Here is an 18023-nt window from a genome sequence, read left to right on the forward strand (position 1 = left end):
ATAACATCGTCTTATTCATCTACAAACACTGCACCAGGTTAAATTAATAGCTATGGCTTATATTTTAAGTTTAATCAAGAGACTTATCTCCAAAAACATATAATCAAGAAAGAATCCACTATACTCACTACTGCAGCCTTTCTTTTGGACAGACTTAAAACAACAATTAACTTATCTGATTCTGTGTTGTGAACTTCGCCCAACAGTTCCTCCAAGATTAGTTGTGAATTTCAATGTTTGTTAATTTTCCCAGATGCACTCCGATGTCCAGCGATACACGAACTCAAACAGCAAAGGCAGTAACTGTGCAGGTTCTCTCTCTCGCGCTCTCTCTCTCTCTCCCCTGCACTGTCCTCACCATGTGCTTCCTTTGTCTGCTCTTCTCCCTTTTAAACTGCTGTTGTTTTGACTTTTTTTTTCCCAAAGTTCCGAAACAATGCAACAGCATATAAAACAGTAATTGCTGCTCCTAGCATTTGAGGAAATCACCTCCAACACCTAAAATATCTCAAAAAAAGGAGCAGCTCTTCCAGCCAGAAATTTTTCCTGTCCTCCATCTTGGATTACCTGAACCCTTTCAAGTTTCACAACATCGTTCCTTTAGCAGGGAGACCAGAATTGAACACAGTATACCAAAAGTGGCCTAACCAATGTACTGTACAGCCTCAACATCACTTCCCAGCTCCTAGACTCAGTGCTCTGACCAACAGAAGCCAGCATACCAAACACTTTCTTCACTATCCTGTCTACCTGGGATTCCACTTTCAAGGACCTATGAATCTGCACTCCAAGGTTTCTTTGTTTAGCAACAGCCTCCAGAACCTTATCATTAAGTTTATAAGTCCTACCCTGATTTGCCTTTCCCAAATGCATCATCTCACATTTACCTAAATTAGATTAGGTTCCCTACAGTGTGGAAACAGGCCCTTTGGCCCAACCAGTCCACACCGACCCTCTGAAGAGTAACCCACCCAGATCCATTTCCCTCTGACTAACACACCTAATGCTACGGGCAATTTAGCATGGCCAATTCACCTGACCTGCACATCTTTGGACTGTGGGAGGAAACCGGAGCACCCAGAGGGAACCGGAGCACCCACGCAGACACGGGGAGAATGTGCAAACTCCACACAGACAGTCGCCCGAAGCTGGAATTGAACCTGGGACCCTGGTGCTGTGAGGCAGTAGTGCTAACCACTGAGCCACCGTGCTGCCCATTATCTATTACTGAGACTTGGTTGAGGGAAGGACATGATTGGCAACTAAATATCCCAGGATATCGATGCTTTAAGCGGGATAGAGAGGGAGGTAAAAGGAGTGGAGGATTTGCATTACTGGTCAGACAGGATACTACAGCTGTATTGAAGGAGGGCACTATCAAGCAGTGAGCCCGGTCAGGTGGTTGAAGTTTCAGTAGGGAATTACTTTGGGAATAGTGATCACAATTCTCTAAGTTTTAAAATACTCATGGACAAAGATGAGAGTGGTCCTAAAGGAAGAGTGCGAAATCGGGAGAAGACCAACTATAGCAAAATTCGGCAAGAGCTGGGGAATGTGGATTGGGAGCAGCTGTTTGAAGGTAAATCCATATTTGATAAGTGGGAGGCTTTTAAAGAGAGGTTGATTAAGTGCAGGTCAGACATGTGCCTGTGAAAATGAGGGATAGAAATGACAAGATTAGGGAAACATGGATGACAGGTGAAATTGTGAGACTAGCTAAGAAGAAAAAGGATGCATACATAAGGTCTAGGTGACTGAAAACAGACGAAGCTTTGGAAGAATATGAAATGAGGAATTAAGAGGGCTAAACCCGGTCATGAAGTGTCTTTAGCAAATAGGGTTAAAGAAAATCACAAAGCCTTCCATTCGTATATGAAGAGCAAGAGGGTAACTAGAGAAAGGATTGGCCCACTTAAGGACAAAGGAGGGAAGTTATGCATGGAGTCAGAGAAAATGGGTGAGTACTTTGCATTGGTATTCACCTAGGAGAGGGACATGACAGATGTTGAGGTTAAGAATAGATGTTTGATTACTCTAGATCAAGTCAGCATAAGGAGGAAGGTATTAAGGTGGACAAGTCCCCAGGTCCGGATGGGATCTATCCCAGGTTATTGAGGGAAGCGAGAGGGGAAATAGCTGGGGCCTTAACAGATAACTTTGCAGCATCCTTGAACATGGGTGAGGTCCCAGCGGACTGGAAAATTGCTGATGTTGTCCTCTTATTTAATAAGAGTAGCAGGGACAATCCAGGGAATTAGAAACCGGTGAGCCTGCCGTCAGTGGTAGGGAAGCTGCTGGAGAAGATACTGAGGGACTGGATCTATTCCCATTTGGAACAAAATGGACTTATCAGTGATAGGCAACATGGTTTTTGCAGGTAAGATCATGTCTTACCAACCTAATAGCATTCTTTGAGGAAGTGACAAAGTTGTTTGATGAGGGCAGGGCTGTAGTTGTCATATGCATGGAGTTTAGTAAGGCATTTGATAAGGTTTAAGATTAGACTGGTGCTGGAAAAGCACAGCAGGTCAGGCAGCATAGAGAAGCAGGAAAATCGATGTTTCGGGCAAAAGCCCTTCATCAGGAAGGTTTCCATGGTAGGTTGATGGAGAGAGTGGAGTCGCATGGGGTCCATGGTTGTTCTAGCTTGATGGATAGAGAGCTGTCTGGGCAGTAGGAGACAGAGAGTAGAAGTAGGATTTCTTCAAAATGGAGAACTGTGACCAGTGGTGTTCCACAGGGATCCATTTGTGATATACATAAATGATCTGGAAGAAGATACAGGTGGTCTAATTAGCAAGTTTGCAGATGATATTAAGATTGATGGAGTAGCAGATAATGAAGGGGACTGTCAGAGAATGCAGCAGAATATAGACAGATTGGAGAGTTGGGCAGAAAAAAGGGAGATGGAATTCAAGCTGGGCAAGTGCGAGGGGATGCATTTTGGAAGATCCAATTTGAGAGTGAACTATACGATAGATGGAAAAGCTCTGGGGAAAATTGATGTACAGAGAGATCTGGGTGTTCAGGTCCATTGTACCCTGAAGGTGGCAACGCAGGTCGATAAGAGTGATCCAGAAGGCATACGGCATGCTTTGCTTCATCGGACAGAGTATTGAGTACAAGAGTTGGCAGGTCATGTTACAGTTGTATAGGACTTTGGTTTGGTGTACATTTGGAATACTGCGTACAGTTCTGGTCACCACATTGCCAAAAGGATGTGGATATTTTGGAGAGGGTGCAGTGGAGGTTCACCAGGATGTTGCCTGGTATGGAGGGTGCTAGCTATGAAGCGGGATTGAGTGGATTAGGATTATTTTAATTAGAAAGACAGAGGTTAAGGGGGGACCTGATTGAGGTCTACAAAATCTTGAGAGGTATAGATAGGGTAGATAGCAAGAAGCTTTCACCCACAGTGGGGGACTCAATTATTAGGCATCACAAGTTCAAGGTGAAAGGGGAAATGTTTAAGGGGGCTATGTATGGAAAATTCTTTATGCAGAGGGTGGAGCGTCATTTAAGATGTATCTAGACAGATACATGAATGGGCAGGGAGCAAGGGGATACAGATCCTTAGAAAATAGGTGACAGGTTTAGGTAGAGAATCTGGATCGGCGCAGGCTAGGTGTTCCTGTGCTGTAATTTTCTTTGTTCTTTGTAAAGCCCATTTGCCACTCCTTGGTCCCATTAAACTCTGTGATAACCTTCTTCGCTGTCCATTACATCACCAATTTTGGTATCACCAGCAAATTTACTAACTGTAATTCCTATGTTCACATCAAAATCATTTATATAATGATGAAAAGCAGTGGACCTAGCACCGATCCTTGTGGCACACCACTGGTCACAGGTCTCTAGTCTGAAAAACAACTCTCTACCACCACCCTCTGTCTTCTTCCTTCAAGCCAGTTCTGTATCCAAATGGTTAGTTCTACTTGTATTCCATGTGATCTAACTTTGCTAACCAATCTACCATGAGGAACCTTGTCAAACACCTCACTGAAGTCCATATAGATCATGGAGTTGGAAAAGCACAGCAGATCAGGCAGCATCCAAGATGCAAGAGAATCAATGTTTCAAGCGTAAGTCCTTCGTCAGGAATGAGTGAGGACTGCAGATGCTGAAGATGAGAGTTGAAGAGTGTGGAGCTGGAAAAGCACAGCAGATCAGGCAGCATCCGAGGTGCAAAAGAATCAATGTTTCAAGCATAAGCCCTTCATCAGGATTTCCTGACGAAGGACGTATGCTTGAATCATCAATTCTCCTACAGTTACATCCTCCTGTGCCTGATCATAGATAAAATTTGAATTTAAAAATCTGTAGGATGTATCCAATTCCTAGAGCAAGTGTCCAGGTAACACCTTGATGTGATGCAACATCTATAGCACAGCTTCTTAAATCTGATCTGAGAGTCCTTGAACAGCAAATACTACTACAGATGTGTTTGCCCAAGATAACATTGGTATCCAGCAGTGCTCACAAGCTACAGCAGCAACACATCACCAAGTTGCCAACCCTTTGTCAGCTGAGGTAATGTCCTGTGGCAGAGGACATCATAGTCAAACTTCTTCCACATTCAACAATAATCAGTAAGAGTTGTTGAAGTACTAAAGTCAAGTAGCTTAGCACTGACTGAAGATTGCATTTGGAACTTCCTTGAACTGTAAAAGTCCACGGATACACATTGAGATTGAGTATAGGCCAGGCTTGCACACTGTTATAGCTCAATCCCAAATTGAATATTCATTCACATAGCCATTTATGGTTGTGTATTTAGCCACATTATCCTCTCTTACAAACTCTCTGTTACTGCAATTAAATGCAGATTTATACAAAGAATCACAGTTCTGGCATCCAGTAAATGAACAATTTTAAATTTAAACAACTTTTCAAGCAAAAATTATTTTGGTTTGGGGTGTTTGCAGATTGAAATAATCCACCCATCCTTGTCTAGGTATGATAAGACTCGCCTGCATAAAACTGTGGGTCTTGCTCCTCTTGTTCAGCTCCCTCGGCAGACTGGTCGTGGGAATCTTCCTCTGCTTCATCCAGCGGCTGTGTTGCTGTTCTCTCTCTGTAGTAATCTGGGACCAGCTGCCCATCTTGGAGATACAGAGACTGAGGCACAAAGGCAGGGAATCCTGAAATGGCCAATACATGTAAACTTTATTTTCTTCATTTGTTCATGGGATGTGAGTATTGCCGTATGGGCCATCATTTGTTGACTATCTCTAATTGCCCAGAGGATTGTTAAGAGTCAATCATAGTGCTGTGGTTCTGGAATCACATGTAGGCCTCACCAGGTAAGGATGGCATATTTCCTCCCCTAAAAGGCATTAATGAACCAGATGGGATTTACAATACTCAGTAGTGGTTATATAGTTGCCATTAGATCACTGGAGAAACATAGGAATGTACAGTTGAGGTTAAAAATCAGATCAGCCATGATCTCACTAAATGGTGGAGCAGGCTCAAGGGCTCAATAAGGAACTCTTATTCCTTATTTGTATTAAGCTAGCAATTTTAAATTTCTAGATATTATTGATCTGAAATTTCGCCACCTACCATGGTGGGATTCAAGAACCCAGTACCCAGGACATTAGCCTGGTATTCAGGATTGCTTGCCTAGTGACGTTATCACTACACCATCGTCAGCCCTATTGTTTCTGTGTCCCGTCATTTCGTACTGTTAATGGTGGTGACATTTGCTGAATAACAGCTCCTTGAGTACTGGTAACTCACTCAACTGGTATCTTCTATGTTCTTGTAAATCTTCAACTACAAGTATTTGCTGCAACATAGTTTGCTTTGCCATAGGGAGTATTGAAGCAGAGGCCACTGGAACTTTTAAGGGAAATTGGATTAATGTTTGGAGATGGGAAAATACAATATTATGGCAAGAGAATGGGGCATTGGGATTAGATCTGGAATACTGTGAAAAATAGATAGCACAGACACAAAGGGCCTGCCTTTGTCTCAAGGGAGTGTGGCCTTGCTGGATATTTGACTACGGAGGCCATCAGAACTGAGTTTGATTCTCGCCTTGCCTGATATCCAAATAGACCGTTTGGCAATGGGAAGTGGCTAATTGTCGGGAGCTCAGGCTGATATTTATACTCTGAGAAAGTGAGGACTGCAGATGCTGGAAATCAGAGCTGAAACTGTGTTGCTGGAAAAGCACAGCAGGTCAGGCAGCATCCAAGGAGCAGGAGAATCAATGTTTCGGGCAGGAGCCCTTCCTGAATAAGGGCTCATGCCCGAAACGTCGGTTCTCCTGCTCCTTGGATGCTGCCTGACCTGCGCTTTTCCAGCCACACATTTTCAGCTCTGATATTTATACTCTCCAGCTTCAGAGGTGAACAGTAGTTATTTTTTTCTGTGCAGAGTAGCTAATTCAACAGAAACTGTGTCTGGAGCATAAACCGTCTAATTTACAAATTTATATTTAAAGAGTACGAGCAGAACCTAATAAAAGATAAGTGATCAAGGAATAAACTTGTATAATTTTCAGCAATTAAAAAGATCATATGTTAGCTTCCCCTGACTTTAGTTCAGCTAACAAAAATTACATAACTATCCTACTTAGCTGTACTGTAGTGGCCCTGGTTGAAACTCTGGTCTGTTTGTGTGGGCTAATTTTAGGCTGGATAGTTTATCTTTTAAATCTAGTTTATTTATTTGATGCTAAGGGTATTGTGGAACAATAGCGCATACAGATAATGGCAATCCCCAAATTGGCTGTAAACTGCCTTGCTTACTACAACATCAACTTGCATTTATGTAGTACCGGTAAAGTAGTCAAACAGTGCAAGGCCCTCAACGGGAGCTTTAAGCATAATTTGACACAGAGTCTACATGGAGATATTGGATGCGACCAAGAGCTTGGTTAAAGAGTTGAATTTTCAGGACTGTGTTTAAAGCAGTATATGAACAGATGACAAGGTTAAGGGAGAGGATTCCAGAGTTAGGACTGGGGCAGCTGATGCCATAATCCCAACAAGAATACAGGTTTGGAGGAGCTCAAAGACTTCAAAAGGTTCTTGGCTAGGAGGTTACTAAGGTATTGAGGGAGGAGGACATGGACGGATTTGAAAATTAGATTAGATTCCCTACAGTGTGGGAAAAGGCCATTCGGCCCAACAAGTCCACACCGACCCTCTGAAGAGTATCCCACCCTACCCTATATTTACCCCCAACTAATGCACCTGACACTATGGAAAATTTAGCATGGCCAATTCACATCTTTGAATCGTGGGATGAAACTGGAGCACCCAGAGGAAACCCACACAGACATGGGGAGAATGTGCAAACACCACACAGACAGTCGGCCGAGGCAGGAATCAAACACGGGTGCCTGGTGCTGTGAAGCAGCAGTGCTAACCACTGAGCCACCATACCGCCCTAATAATGATGAGAATTTTAAAAACAACACTTTGTCAGATTGTGAGCCAGTGTAGGTTAGAGAGAAGGGGAAGTTGAGTGACCATGAATTGGTATGAAACATCAGAAGCTCAGAGGGTGCTTCTTAGGAGGTTGACAAGAAAACATTGGAAGTTTAAAGTTACAAAAGACATTGATGACAGCTGCACAGTCAAGTCAAGTGACCAGTCCAAAGCACTAAAGGGTAAATTTTATAAGAAGAACCACTTTTAAAAGTAGTGTTGGAGATATTTTCTAATCAGCCTGTTCAGAGATATTATTAAACCTTTCTAGAACAGGTGGGACTTGAACCCAGGCCTCCTGGTCCATGGGTGTGGATACTACCACTGCCCCAAGAGGGGCCCAAAAATATTGTTGTATAGTCCAAGCCTAAAATAGTATTCATCCCTTTACGCCACCCCACCACCCCTTAATCTTCAAACTGAAAGAAGTGTGGATGCTGTAAATCAAAAACAAAAACGAAGTTGCTGAAAAGGTTCAGCAGGTCTGGCAGCATCTGAGGAAGGGTCATTCAACCCAAATGTTTACTCTCATTTATCTCCACAGATGCTGCCAGACTTGCTGCTTTTCCAGCAATTTCTATTTCTGCTCTTAATATTCAACTCTGATTTGTTCTCTGCCTTTACTGCACAGCCTAGCTGATTACTCTAGCCATTTATCAGACCCTATATGATGCAGTTCCTCCTGCAATTCAACGGAAATTTATTTTCCCTAGTTTGAAATTTGACATTTGTTTCTATCATCCTGCTGTATTGTTAAGTGATATTTAGGCTTTATGTTATCTTAGACATTTAATACTTTAAATACTTTCAACCAGATTTCCCTTAACTGTCCTTTCCTTTGACTGTGGTAACTGAGCTTTTTTCTTAATCTTTCCGTATAACTCATTCTCCTTCCATTTGCAATTGTCCTCATTGCTTTATATTTTAAGGGCATCCTTTTATAAAGTAAAGAATAAATAAAACCATAACAGTGAATGATGTTAGGAACAGAAGCAAAGAAATGCTTTTCCCCATCCAGCTTACTCTTCCTGTTCAGTGTACCTGTGTAATTATTTTAAGAGAGGCTTCAAGCCCCCGCCCCACCATCTCACTTGTCTTGGCTGTGATGCTGCCTGTGATTAAATGCTTTGCCGACTGACATTTATTGTTTGAGCTCTCACTGCTCATTTGGGTGAAATTGTAGGGAATGATTTGAATTGTATCCCTGAGTTTGAGAAGACCAATGGGACGATTTGAAATCTGGATGTCAATAGACATAGAGCTCACGGATCTTATTGATTCTGTACAGAAACAGTTAAACCACAAGCTGTGTGAGGGTAAAAGGTTGGGCACACTGGGTTTAAAGGCGTAAGGTCAGAAATTTCTGGCTGGTGAATTTTAGGCACAATGTCCCTGACTCCATGAGGCTTAGTCCACTTTATTAATTGATATCATTGCAGCTTCTTTTAAAGGTCCCAGTTGACTGTGATTTAAATCCCCCAAGAATGAACATTTTAGAGTCATAGAGATGTACAGCATGGAAATAGACCCTTCGGTCCAACCCGTCCATGTTGACCAGATACCCCAACCCAGTCTAGTCCCACCTGCCAGCACCCGGCCCATATCCCTCCAAACCCTTCCAATTCATGTACCCATCCAAATGCCTCTTAAATGTTGCAATTACACCAGCCTCCACCTCTTCCTCTGGCATCTCATTCCAAGCACATACCACCCTCTGTGTGAAAAAGTTGCCCCTTAGGTCCCTTTTATATCTTTCCCCTCTCACCCTAAACCTATGCCCTCTAGTTCTGAACTCCCGACCCCAGGGAAAAGACTTTGTCTATTTATCCTCTCCTTGCCCCTCATGATATTGTAAACTTCTATAAAGTCACCCCTCAGCCTCCAACGCTCCAGGGAAAACGGCCCCAGCCTGTTCAGCCTCTCCCTATAGCTCAAATCCTCTAACCCTGGGAACATCCTTGTAAATCTTTTCTGAACCCTTTCAAGTTTCACAACATCTTTCTGATAGGAAGGAGACCAGAATTGCACGCAATATTCCAAAAGTGGCGTAACTAATGTCCTATACAGCCGCAACATGACCTCCCAACTCCTGTACTCAATACTCTGACCAATAAAATTGTATTTATATGGTATGTTTCAAGATGTCGAGTCATCTCAAACCATCTTACAACCAATAAAATTCTTCAGAATTGTAGTCATTGGTGGAATACATGAAATGTGGCAACTAATTTGCACACAGCAAGATCCCACAACAGCAAAGTGATAATGACTAGATAGTTTATTTGCTGTGGTGATGGTTGAGGAATAAATATTGTCCTGGGTACTGGGGAGAACAGCAACATCTTAATGTTGCAGCACTCCCTCAGTGCTGTACTGGGAGTGTCAGCCTGGATTATGTGCTAATGTCTCAAACGCAATTAAAGATTTTGGTCTTTTACAAAGAAAGGGGATGGAAAGTGATCCTGGTACTTTTGAATTGTGATAAGATCATTGTTGGCTAATGCAACAAGCAGCAACTTAACATTGAATTCTCATTGTGGTTGCACTTTGAACTCACAGCCTTCTGAAGCAAGTATCCACCACTGAATGAACTGATGGAACAGTAATTAATTTATTATAGATGACTTCAGTACCCTCAATAAGGGAATAATAATGTTTTAAATCAGCTGGGATTCCTGCTCACTATTCACTGACTACTGATTAAAATTGCTTGACTGTAGAATTTGGACGATTACAAGATTGGCTGTGTGCAATACATGATCAAACAATTAGTTAAAGTACCCACACAGCATCCAGACTCTGTCAGGAAGAATGACTGCCTGGGTAAGATGTCAGAGGGCAAGTTTTAACTGTGGAACTGTATCTTGGCATTATTCATCCTTCATCCAGGGAAGGAATGGGTAAAAAACACACTCAGCACAGCTTGCTGACTGTGAATGCTCAGAGATCCCGAGCATTGTATTGAATTGGGGTCAACTCCTTTCAAAAAGGATAAGAGAGGATGTGGACGAGGTGGGTCAGGAATTCAGTCACATGGAGAGATTGGGGAAGCTGAGATCTCCTTGGAGCAGAGGAAGTTAAGTGAATTGATAGCTGTGTTTGCTATCAGATATTGATTGTTTGCATCAATAAGGAGAGACTGTTCCTAAAGGCAGAAGGGTCAGAAACCAGAAAACACAAATTTAAGGTGATTGCCAAAAGAACAAGGGTGCTGTGAGGATGTGCTTTTTATGCAGCAAATGGTTATCAAAGCAGATTCAGTAGTAACTTTCAAAAGGGAATTGAGTTAGTACTGTGGGGAGAAATACAGGACAGTGGGAAAAGAGCTGTGGAGTGGGACTAATTGGAAAGCTGTTTTGAAGAGCTGACACAGACATGATGGACCAAATGGCCTCCTTCTGTCCTGTTTCATTCCACGATTCTGTCTGTTCAAAGCATGTTGCGCAGTGAGGGTGAAGCTTGTTATTTTTCTCCTGCTCCAACCTGTGTAAACCATTTTAATTTTCAACTATTTCATTGATGCTCCTGTAATTTAGTAAATCACGGTCATAATGTGACTCTCTTATTGGGGAGAAGAATGTGGAATTCAATTTCATTATTCCTGAAACGTGAGAACCTTAAGGGATTTAAAAAGTAATATTGAGGGAGAGGAGATAGTGGGTGGTCTGAGTGGAGTGGATTGAATAAAGCTCTTGTGCTGGCTTGATCACATTACTGATCTTTAAACGCTCAGACATTCTTAGCTACCCAACATCAAGAACAGCAAAGCCCTGCTCAGCACAAGAGAAATGCAATTAAAGATTCTGGTCTTTTACAAAGAAAGGAGATGGAAAGTGGTTCAATTCCTGGTACTTTTGAATTGTGATAAGATCATTGTGGGCTAATGCAACAAGCAGCAACTTAACATTGAATTCTCATTGTGGTTGCACTTTGATGTACCACCGTCTCATCTCCTGATAAGATCAACTTCCATTCCACTGACGTTCAGTGTGACCTTAAACAGGACTTGATAATATCTGGAAAGAATGTAGGTTTTTTTCCTTCTTCATCCTTGGGACTGCCAAATTAAAAAAAACAACAGGATGTGATTTTCAATATAGATAGCCTGTACAAAGATCCTCGTTTGTTGGCCCGTATTGGCTGTATCATTAACCTTTCGAATACTGCATTACTTTGGGCATGTTTTGTGTGCTTGAAGTTAGAACAAGCTACGAGTGCTATGTGCACTGCCCTAGATCTACCGCCGGCACAACTTTCATCCCCCTTCCCCCCCACCCCTCATTCTCAAAACAACACCAACTTGCCCTGTTAATATTCAGTCTCTTTGTGGAATCAAAGGTGTGACACAAGCCACACATTAGAACAAGTGACCAAATGTTTGATCAAAGATTTTGATCACATGTCGGTTTTAAGGAGTGTCTTAAAAAAGAGGGGATGTGGAAAGGTTTCGGCGTGGAATTGCAGAGCTCAGAGGCCAGGCAGCTGAAGCAAGGCACAGTTAACCAATGCCAGAGCAATCAAAATTAAGGATGAACAGGAGGGCAGAATGGAGAACTATTAATTAAAAGCATTATATAAATCCAAGTGATTGTTGTTTCCTTCTGATGTGGCATTTCATGAATTAAATTCTTATAAACAATTTTTCTTTTAAAAGTTGGTTTTGTTACTCTATCACAGTCTTTGGAAGAGTAAAATAAGTAAACCAGTTGGGTCAGTGATGTGCCTTGATGTAAAGATGCTGATTTTGTAACTTCATAAAATATTTAAAGACATGCTAAGTTGTGAAACCCTGTGCTGATTTTTAAACCAAAAACTGTCAAATATCTCAATCAATCACGCTTAGTTCAGTTTTCGGTGTTCAGTTTATTTGTTGAAATCACAAATTGCACTGTTATTGCTATGTTGCAAAATATTTATTTTAATTTTTTTTTAGATTAGATTTCAGTGTGGAAACAGGCCCTTCGGCCCAACAAGTCCACACCGACCCGCCGAAGCGCAACCCACCCATACCCCTACATTGACCCCTTACCTAACACTACGGGCAATTTAGTATGGCCAATTCACCTGGCCCTGCACATATTTGTGACTGTGGGAGGAAACCGGAGCACCCGGAGGAAACCCACGCAGGCACGGGGAGAACGTGCAAACTCCACAGTCAGTCGCCTGAGGCGGGAATTGAACCCGGGTCTCAGGCGCTGTGAGGCAGCAGTGCTAACCACTGTACCACCGTGCCGTCCACAAAGCACTGTTTGCGGTTAACAGCTCCACACTATTGTAAGGAGATTGAGGCTTTATAATGTGGAGCAAGGACTCACCATGTGAGGATGTACAAATATCAAGAAAGAGTTGATAAATTCAGATTTCATCATTAGGAACAAGTCAGGTTATGCAATGTTAGACATGTTTAAAATTATGAAGGAGTGGAATAGGTAAATGATTTTGACTGCATCCAATGGTCAAAGGGTCTAGAATGAGGTACCATGGATGGAAAATCGTATGTAAGAAAGTTGTTTCTGGATTAGTGGTGCTGGAAGAGCACAGCAGTTCAGGCAGCATCCGAGGAGCAGTAAAATCGATGTTTTGGGCAAAAGCCCTTCGTCTTCCAGCACCATTAATCCAGAATCTGGTTTCCAGCATCTGCAGTCATTGTTTTTAACCTGTAAGAAATTTGTAACAGTTCACTTTGTGGAATTCAGTTACACAGTGAGTAGTTGAGGCAAATTATGTCAACATGCAAGATTAGATTGGGTGAAGAAGAGAATGAAAGGATATGGATAAATAGTGGTAATGTTATTGGGATTCTTTGTAAATGTGGAGGGTAAACATCAACACAGACTGATAGAGCTGAATGGCATCCACCCATGTTGTAACTTATTTGTATTTTTAAAGTACTTTTGCCAACACAGCGGAACTTTAGAAATTTTGACTTTTACAACTGACTTATTTCCACTTATATTCTTTATACTTTTGGTGGCTTCCTGTTCTATAGCCATTTTCCATTTTGGTAGATTTCTTGATTGAAAATGTGATTAAATTCTGATATTTCCTAGTAACTTACCATGATTACGTTGTGATCATTTGTGCCCTGATTTTGGGAGTGGTGGTGAGAATTGCTGTTAGCCAAACAAAGGATGATAATACCAAGTATGGAACATAAAAGAGGAGGAGGCTATTCAGCCCAAAAAGAACAACCTGTTAATCAACTGGATCACAACTGGATCACAAATTCTTTCTACTCTCTTTGGTTCAATAATCTTTAATGTTTTACCCAACAAAAAGTGTGGTAATCTTCCAATCTGTAACCTTCTCCTGCCTAAAGGAGAAACATAGTCACAATTGATGTCTTTTGGCAGTCCCCCCCCATGTCACAATAATAGCTTTTATTACTTCTCAGAAGCATTGTAAAACAGAATATGACATTGAGCTATGGCAGAAGATGTTATGTTAGATGACCAAAATCTCTGTCAAAAAGGTAACTTCTAAGGAATATCTTGAGGCAGGAAAGTGAAGTGGAGGGAGGGAATTCTAGTGCTCAGGATCTTGAGCAACTGAGATATGGCCATCAGTGGTAGAGCAGTTCAAATCCATATGTTCAAGGGGTCAGCGTTAGGTGACTGCAGAGATCTTTGAGAGTCCAAAACTGAAAACGAGAGATGAAGAATCTGGCTTGACGATAATTAAATGTCTATTGTCACTCATTGTCTAAGTACAAATACAATGATTGGTGAGGGCTTTTGTGGTGCAGTTGTGGAAACCCTACCTTTGCACCAGAAGATGTGTATTTGAGTCCCACCTGTGTGCAATAACACGTCTGAACAAGCTGATTAAAAATCATTTCTACAGATTGACCTAAAGAGTTTCTTTAAGTCAAGAGAAGAGGTGAGAAATCATTTTACTTTCTTGCATTTATATAGTCAAAAGTTATATAGTACAGAAACAACTCAGTCCAACCCGTCCACGCAGACCAGATATCCTAAACTGATCTAGTCCCATTTGCCAGCATTTGACCCAAATCCCTCCAAACCCTTCCTATTCATGTACCCATCCAGATCCCTTTTAAGTGTTGTAATTGTACCAGCCTCCACTACCTCCTTTGACAGCTCATTCCATATATGCACCAGTCTCTGTGTGAAAAAGTTGCCCCTGAGGTTCTTTTTAACTCTTTCTCCTCTCACCTTAAACCTATGCCCTCTAGTTTTCAAATCCCTCACCCTAGGAAAAAGACCTTGGCTATTCACCTTATCCATGCCCCTCATGGTTTTATGAACCTCTAGAAGGTCACCCCTCAGCCTCCCATGCTTTAGAGCGAGAAGCCCCAGCCTATTCAGCCTCTCCCCATAATTCAGACCTTCCAGTCCAGCAATAGAACATAGAACATAGAACATAGAAGAATACAGCGCAGTACAGGCCCTTGGGCCCTCGATGTTGCGCCGATCCAAGCCCACCTAAAACTACACTAACCCACTATCCTCCATATACCTATCCAATGCCCTCTTAAATGCCCATAAAGAGGGAGAGTCCACCACTGTTACTGGCAGGGCATTCCATGAACTAACGACTCGCTGAGTGAAGAACCTACCCCTAACATCAGTCCTATATCTACCCCCCCTTAATTTAAAGCTATGCCCCCTTGTAATACCCGACTCAATACGCGGGAAAAGGTTCATACTGTCGACCCTATCTAACCCCCTAATCATCTTGTAATATTCTTGTAAATCTCTTTTGCAATTTTTCTGAGCTCAAGATCTCCCAAAGCACTTTACAGCCAAATAAGTACATTTGAAGAATGGTCACAGCTGCAACATAAAAACATTACAGCCAATTTGCGTACAGTAAGCTCCTCCAAATAGCAGCAAATAATAGTTTTAGCTATATGAGCTGAGGGATAAATGTTAACTCAGGATTCTCTTCTTTGAAATGATGTCCTAAGAGGGCAATCAGGGCTCCTGTTGAACATCTCATCTGAAGGTGTGCAGTTCTGATGATACACTGGTCCCTCAGGACTGCCCTGGTGAATGTCAGTGTGGCTTAAGAGCCCTAATGTCCGGGCTGGGACTTGAATCCACAACCTCCTGATTCACACACAAGAATGTAATACTGAACCAGGAGAGATCAATGAAAAGTGAATGCATTACACACAGTGTGCAAGGGTGAATAAGGTGCACCAGGGTTACATGAACACCTGGAATTATATGATTATTTGACGATCCCTCAAAATGGAGAGAAAGAATTCTCCACATGTCTTTGTGCCAACCTGACTCAGTTTTAACTTGCTAACACCTTCCCCACCATCCCCATTTCCTTCCTATTGGTTTCCTTTACAAATGTTTTGGTTTCTGTCAAGATTAGCATCCATTTTACTCCAATAAAGAAAGAAGTGCCGTGATATGCAAACAAGTTAATTCTTGAAATGTGATGACACTGCTCAGAATATAACTGAAAATTTTTGACAGCTTCCAAAATGTCATGCATCTCGGCTTGTCCTTCAGCTTATCTATTGCAAAATTCTCACCCATGTCAGAGTCATAGGGTCATACAACATGGAAACTGATGTTGTTACCTCTGGATTTGATCAGTCAAGTGCTGTCATGGCTGGGCTCCCAGTTTGCACCCTCTGGAAACATGAGGTCATAAAAAATTCTGTTGACCGTGTTGGGTGCTAAGTGTCATTCAACTTATCATTATTATCCTAACAAGCAGGTAGAGACATGATTTAACATTTAATTCTAAAGACGGCACATCTGACCATCCAGCACTGGCAATGCAAGTCATGGCCTGGACTTTGGATTCAAACCCTAGGCTCAAGTCTCTGGAGTGGGACTTAAACTGCCAACCTTCTGAGAGAGAATTAAGAGTTCTACCCGCTGAGCTATAGCTGACACGTGATCGACAGAATGTTTGTTAACTAACTGATCCATCCAGGAAGATGGCTTTGCTTCTGCTCCCACATCCTGATCATATCTTAACATTTCAGAGCCAATGTCATGAATCTGATAAAGATTCAGCTAGTGTTACTGAGGCACAATTATATGATTATATTTATCTATCAGCAAATTGTTGGGGTTTGCTATGTGCAAAGTACCATGCACAGGGGGCCCTCTGCCAACACCCTCCCGATAAAAATGTAACCTTCATAATTGCTTAGCTGCTAATGAAACTGGTTGTGCATGTGAGCCACCCAGAACCAGTGAGGGTCAGAGTTTCACCCCTAGTTTGGGCTGAGTAAACTCGTTTAATAAGCCAATACAACTGACTTCTGGGAGGAAAGGGAAGATCAGCAGGAGAATGCTGTTGATTGTTATTATCTAGCAGCCTCTCGGTGACAGGTATGTGAGTGGCAGTGCTTGATTTGGTTGTGCAACACTACATAGTAGAATAGCTGGCTGATGCTAATCACCTACAATCACTGATCATGATCATTCGGCGCTTGAGTGAGAAAACAGTGCCAGTGAAATCCTGTCCCAGCAAAGCAAACACTTGCATAAAGGCGGATAAGGTTGGGGAAAAAACCGTGATTGATGCTGAGGCATATCTCTGGCTCCTAACATAGGGAGCACGTGAAACAGGATAGAAGTCTTCTGCAAGGTAACATGCACTTGATGCAACCTTACAGTCTTAACAATGGTACAGTGAGGAAACTCCAAGCAGGACAAGAATGTGGACAAGAACAAGGGCTAACAGTGGTCTGGTCCACTGGTCAGAGAACCAGTGGGAATGCCCTGTCAGTTTTGTGAGGTAGTGAACGTGTGGGAGTGGAATAGTGACAGTTTTGAGAGACATTGGAGGTGATCAGCAAAATTAAATATCGTACCAGTCCACTGATCGCTCATCCCTCTGTATTCACTCTTATCCTTCGGTGTGCGTTTGTAAGCCAGGTTGTTGCGGTTCTTCCACCGGCACAGCCACCCGTTGGTGGGTTTGAACTCGATCCCCATTTCCTCAGCAAGGGCTTTGGCTTTGGCCATCAGCACTGGCCCTGAAATCGGGCCTTTCTCCTTGCTGGCCGTCCAGAACCAGCTGAGCAGGGCGTCGTCGATGGTCTGGTTTTTCCCCTCTCGCTTACGCTTGCGTTCCAAGTTCCCACCACGCAGCCATTCCTCCAGAATTTCCTCTTTCTTCTTGACAATTTTGGAGATGGCTGAAGCGGTCAGCCCATACTCCCGGGCGATCTCCTTCTGTTTGAAGGAGGGGTCGTTCAACTTCAGGATGATCTGGACTTTCTGAGCCAGAGTGATGGCAGTCCTTTTGATTTTGATCGGGTTCTCCATACTAGCACTGCAACAGCACAGAAACAGCAGAGAATACAATAGTGTGTTTATACAAAGCGAGTCTCTAAACTCAAAACCATAATCCACGTTTTTGTTTTAAATGCCTGACAGGCAGTGCTGTTACGCTGGGGTTTTTTTTTGTTGTGTTGAGGAAGGCGTCAGGCAGCACTTAGAGCACAGGCATAATGGAAGCTAACAGGCTCCATTGTGGCTGCTCGCAGAATGTAGAGAGGGAATGTGCTTCTCAGGCTTTGCTGCTGCACAGACCAGGAACAAAGAGGTCTGTGAAACGTGAAGTTGATGCTGAGCAGGC

At 42.5% G+C, this 18023-nt stretch overlaps 2 protein-coding genes across 5 annotated transcripts in view; one reads left to right on the top strand and one right to left on the bottom strand.

The window, feature by feature from the left end:
- The window catches only part of LOC148141536 (uncharacterized), a 48997-nt gene extending 31220 nt beyond the window's left edge, over nucleotides 1–17777 (bottom strand). The window contains exons 1-2 of the mRNA XM_087977723.1: nucleotides 17254–17777; nucleotides 4971–5141 (exon numbers count right to left, since the gene is read on the bottom strand). Of these exons, the coding sequence (XP_087833849.1) occupies nucleotides 4971–5141; nucleotides 17254–17710 (628 nt within the window). The 5' untranslated portion in view covers nucleotides 17711–17777. The remainder of the gene's footprint in view (nucleotides 1–4970; nucleotides 5142–17253) is intronic.
- LOC122539732 (sorting nexin-11-like) overlaps nucleotides 1–18023 on the top strand; it is a 131103-nt gene that overhangs the window by 82029 nt on the left and 31051 nt on the right. The gene's annotated exons all lie outside the window — the stretch shown is intronic.

This window comes from Chiloscyllium plagiosum, unplaced genomic scaffold (assembly GCF_037043375.1).
Source record: "Chiloscyllium plagiosum isolate Xiang-an unplaced genomic scaffold, Cpla_swu_hap1 HiC_scaffold_32, whole genome shotgun sequence".
In the NCBI taxonomy this organism is placed as follows: domain Eukaryota; kingdom Metazoa; phylum Chordata; class Chondrichthyes; order Orectolobiformes; family Hemiscylliidae; genus Chiloscyllium; species Chiloscyllium plagiosum.